Source organism: Colossoma macropomum, unplaced genomic scaffold (genome assembly GCF_904425465.1).
Source record: "Colossoma macropomum unplaced genomic scaffold, Colossoma_macropomum, whole genome shotgun sequence".
Lineage (NCBI taxonomy): Eukaryota > Metazoa > Chordata > Actinopteri > Characiformes > Serrasalmidae > Colossoma > Colossoma macropomum.
Genome location: NW_023494801.1, coordinates 29,874,940 through 29,879,372, shown reverse-complemented (window position 1 = coordinate 29,879,372; position 4,433 = coordinate 29,874,940). Strand labels below are relative to the sequence as shown.

The 4,433-nt window shown below is 40.6% G+C and overlaps 1 protein-coding gene across 2 annotated transcripts in view; it reads right to left on the bottom strand.

Annotated features, from left to right (window-relative positions):
* hs3st1 (heparan sulfate (glucosamine) 3-O-sulfotransferase 1) overlaps positions 1 to 2,164 on the bottom strand; it is a 3,785-nt gene extending 1,621 nt beyond the window's left edge. The window contains exons 1-2 of one of the 2 annotated variants that reach the window (XM_036590337.1): positions 2,015 to 2,164; positions 1 to 546 (exon numbers count right to left, since the gene is read on the bottom strand). The exon at positions 1 to 546 is cut by the window's left edge and continues 1,621 nt beyond it. In XM_036590337.1, coding sequence (XP_036446230.1) covers positions 1 to 412 — 412 coding nt within the window. In that variant the 5' untranslated portion in view covers positions 413 to 546; positions 2,015 to 2,164. Of the gene's footprint in view, positions 547 to 1,586; positions 1,969 to 2,014 lie in introns of those variants that run through there. The other variant, XM_036590338.1, reaches the window with a different exon arrangement.
* Between the last annotated feature and the right edge of the window lie 2,269 nt (positions 2,165 to 4,433).

Below are 4,433 nucleotides of genomic sequence, written 5' to 3'. Positions count from 1 at the left end.
CAGGGTCCCGAACAATCAAGAGAAGCCGGACATTCGGGTTCATGTGGAAAACCCGCTCTGGTACCTTAGCACAGGTGAAGTAAGCCGGAGTTTTCTCCACCGTAAGTTGTCCAGGCTGGGTGTAGGGCATCTGAGAAGCATACCAGCTCAAACCCTGCTGGTAGTGCGACTCCCAGTCAAAGAAGTGAACTTCATTTTCAGCTGCAGTGATGCTGCTATGGAGACTTAGCATTTCGATCAGTGCCCGAGTCCCACCCTTCCGCACCCCAATGATGATGATGTCCGGCAGGTGGTAGGTGCCGTTCTGGGGCATCCGGGATGGTGAGGGTGGGCCTGGGTGAACTGTTGGGCGAGAGGGTACAGGGGGAGACCGGGAAAGGAAGAGTAGAAGAGCGAACAGCGTGGCCGCCATGAGGAGAGCCCTCGTACCAGATGGCTTCAGACTGGCTGACCGCAACACACCGGACACTTCATTCAGGGCAGGATACACACTCACACATGTACGGATGCACAGGAAGCACAACGACTCTCACGGTCCACAGGTCCCTGGAGGAAAACACAAATAAAACAAGTTAGCTTCAAAAGATTAAATGTAATGATCATAATGAAAAGAAGTGTGATTAAAATCTTTGTGAAATGCAGCATGAAGACAGTAAGTAGTTCACACATAGAACCCTGTGTAGTTTAATTAGAGTGTAGAGGAAAACATCCACACACACTGGCTTCCTTTTGTGCCAATATCAGGAAGTGTGGAAGTGTGTAATATCAGAAACATATGTATGTCTCATATCATCACTGGCGAAGAACTTTTCAAGAGAAGGAAAAATATTCTTAACTTTCAAAGTAAGCCAATGTACAATATTATATTCTGTCATTTTGGACTATTTAGATCAGTCCATTCATCATGGATTTCTGACAACAGCCAGAATTTTTAGATGATGTAAAATAATAAAACAGCAAAAATGTAAGGTTTGTTCATTTATATAATAATAATATAGTCCGTATGTATTTTATATATCGCTGAAGAGAACCTCATATCTCCATTTTTAATTTGATAACGCCTGTTGCCCTTTACATTGTGTGTAAATTTCATAAGCAAATGGTTCAAAATCTGGTTCCACTGACTTACATTAAAGTAGGTTTTTTCCTTTTCCTGTAAAGTTATCATTTTGGAGATGTAATAAAATATCCCATATGTTAAATACATAATGTATATTGTATATAGAGCTCAAACATACAAGATATGTCAATGCTATATTATGATTACTATTATTAATTGCATCTTCTGGTGCAAATAAGTTAACTCTTCTTTTATATGAAGCAACTTTTTTCTGTAAATGTCCTGAGACTAACATACTGGACAAACATAAAAAGTATTGTATAGTGTGCATTAAAATGTGCTGAAGTATATATATATATATATATATTTAAGCTTACCATAACATTAACAAGAACAAAAAATAATAAGGAGCATTTTGTGTGTTTCATAGGTTAGTCCTGTTTTTCTGTGGCCAGGACAATTCTGTCAGTTCTGTCCTGAAAATGTACAAAAACACGCACAAAGACACATAAACACACACGCTCACCAATGAGACACACTCCACGGATCATTGCAAAAAAAAGGCATAAACATTAGAACGAAGACGTATTTACAGTTACAAAGCTCACTCTCTGTAACAGCACGCGCGCTCAGAACTCGACTGAAAACCCTCACTCCTCATGTATGCCTTATCTCTCTCTCCCTCTCTCTGTCTCTGTCTGTCTCTCTCTCTCTCTCTCTCTCTCTCACACACACACACACACACACACACACACACTTTGTTATAGATCACACTGTGGTGATTACAAAGTAAACTTTCCCCGTGTGTCTCGTGAGAGCCGCGCGAGCAGCTTACTCCTTCACCTTACACACTGTTGGGGGAAACATAAGAGAACTTCCTGCTCGCATGTATGAGCTCTCTCTCTCTCTCACGCGCACACACAGCTGTTACGGTATGAACCGCGAGCAGCTTACCTGCAGCGTGTCAGCGGGAGCGCGCGCTCGCCATGGTAAAGCTCCCCGAGGTGTGCACGATTTAGCTGCGATCCTGCTTCGCAACAACGACGCGTACGCGCGCGCTGACTGAGGACCACTCTCGCGCAGTCCAATTCTTAATGCTGTCTTTGCTCGAGCCGCCTTTCTGAGTGTATACAACGCCCCGCCCCCTGCTGTGACGCACTCCGGAGTCCCGCCCCCCCAATACACTGACTTTCACTGGCAGGACGCCGGACATGAAGCACGAGATTCCCGTTAAAAGGAAGCACACGCGAAGTTGATGAGTAACAATGCTTATAATAACTAAGCCCCCCCTCTCTATTTCCCCTCTCCCTCTCCTCTTTTCCCTATCGCTCTCTCTCTCTCTCTCTCTCTCTCTCTCTCTCTCTCTCTCTCTCTCTCTCTTCCAGTTAATATTCCTTCTGTCCCCCTCTTCCTCTTACTACGTTATCTATCTCTCTCTCTCTTCCAGTTACTATTTCCCCTATTGCTCTCTTCTTCTTCCTACGCCATCTCTCTCTCTCCCCCATCTCTCTCTCTCTCTCTCTCTCTCTCTCTCTCTCTCTCTCTCTCTCTCTCTCTCTCTCTCCCAGTGTAGCTGTAAGAAAAACTGTGTTTTGCTTTTTGTTGGATTGTTTGTGATAACTTTCATAACTACATTTATATTTAAAATACTCATACACATATGCAGTATTGTGCAAAAGTCTTAGCCATCTGAAAAAAATGATTTGATCAGTAGAAGTGTTTAACAAAACAACATAAATACAAATAAACAAAAACTATTTATTGTGATTCAGTGTGTGTGTTTCCAAACCATTTGGAGGAAGCCCTGTATTTCCAGTTACCATCCAACAGTTGGTCTAATCAATCCTTCATTAGATTAAATCAGGTGGTCCATGGTCTGCCAAAAATCACGGGTCTCCATTCACTTCGTATTTTTGTCATTTTTGTCATTGTCAATTTGTACCGTACTGCTGTACTATCCACATAACCTGCCTGTTTTAACGTCTGACTTTTTCCAGATGCTCATATTGTTGTTGCTGCATGAGCTGCTGCTAATAGCAGAGAAGCAATTAAATAATAGTGAAGCAATGTATTTAATTGTGGCACATGGATCACAAAACATACAGCGACCTGACTGGCTACATTCAAACTGACAAACCAATCATAATGAACCAGATATTAAGTTAAGTTTATTCTTATTGCTTTGACTGGGTAACATATAGATGTTAAGTATCTCTATTTTCATGCAAAGTCTGAGTTTTTTGGCTCAAACTTGTATTTCTGCCATATTTCTGACCAAGAACTCACACTTCATTGTGTGAAATCAACCGAACCAAATGAAAAAGAGACAGTGACACAAAAACCCAAACTCCGGTTCAGACTTTAGCAAACAAACTAGGTGTGAAAACAGCCTAAGACTCCCAGAAGGCCTAGAGTGGCATTATTGTATTGCCAAATTGAACCCACTTATTGGAAATCAAAATGTGATTGGTTGATTCCACTCTCAGTTCCTTATTATGTTAGTGGTTGAGTGGTTGTATAGGGTCTTCTCCCGAAGGCCTAACAAATGGGAGACCTTGCTTGGCTGTATGATACCACGAAAAAAAACAATCCTGATTAGATAATTTTCCATTTGCCGATTCAATATTTTAATTCTTTCGTTACCATCCAAAACTTAAAGTTCATAATATGAAAGTATTACTATAATACTTTATAATATAAATTACAGACGTGTTTTTTATTTAACTGAAATCAATAGACCTTCTCCTGAGGATTCCCCACTGCTGACACCCCCCGCCCACCCCAACACACCCCCACAGACACAGGATACGGCTATCTGAGTAACAAGCGTACAACACTTCCTATCACATGGCTCTATCACACATACCATCTGGCCACACCTTCCAGTCACACTGTTTGTGTGTGACAGAGTGAGTGTGTGTGTGTGTGTGTGTGTGTGCGTCAATCTTACCTGGATCTATATCTGTAGTGACACACCTTATCAGCCACGCAGGTGAACAGGTGTGTCAGGTCAGTTTCAGTTACTGTTCATCTTAACAAAAAGTTTTATTTCCTTAATTCCTTTGTTCTCTTTCACTCTTGTTGAGTTGATTTATTTTGGGTGATTAATCATGATTACTCATAATTTTTTGTTATTAATTGTGATAATTGTCTTATTTGTTCAAATTTTTAATTTTCTCCTAAAAAAGTGTTTTTTTTTTATTAAAAAAGCAACTCATTTTGTTATAGCTATGTAAGTAAACAAAATAACCTTCATCAGAACGTATTTATTAATTTCAGTAGTTTCACGACGATTTTTATTAGTTTACTCTGTGTTCACATGAACTGAATATCAAAATCACAATGTTTATCACTTACATCCATTGAGAGCAGC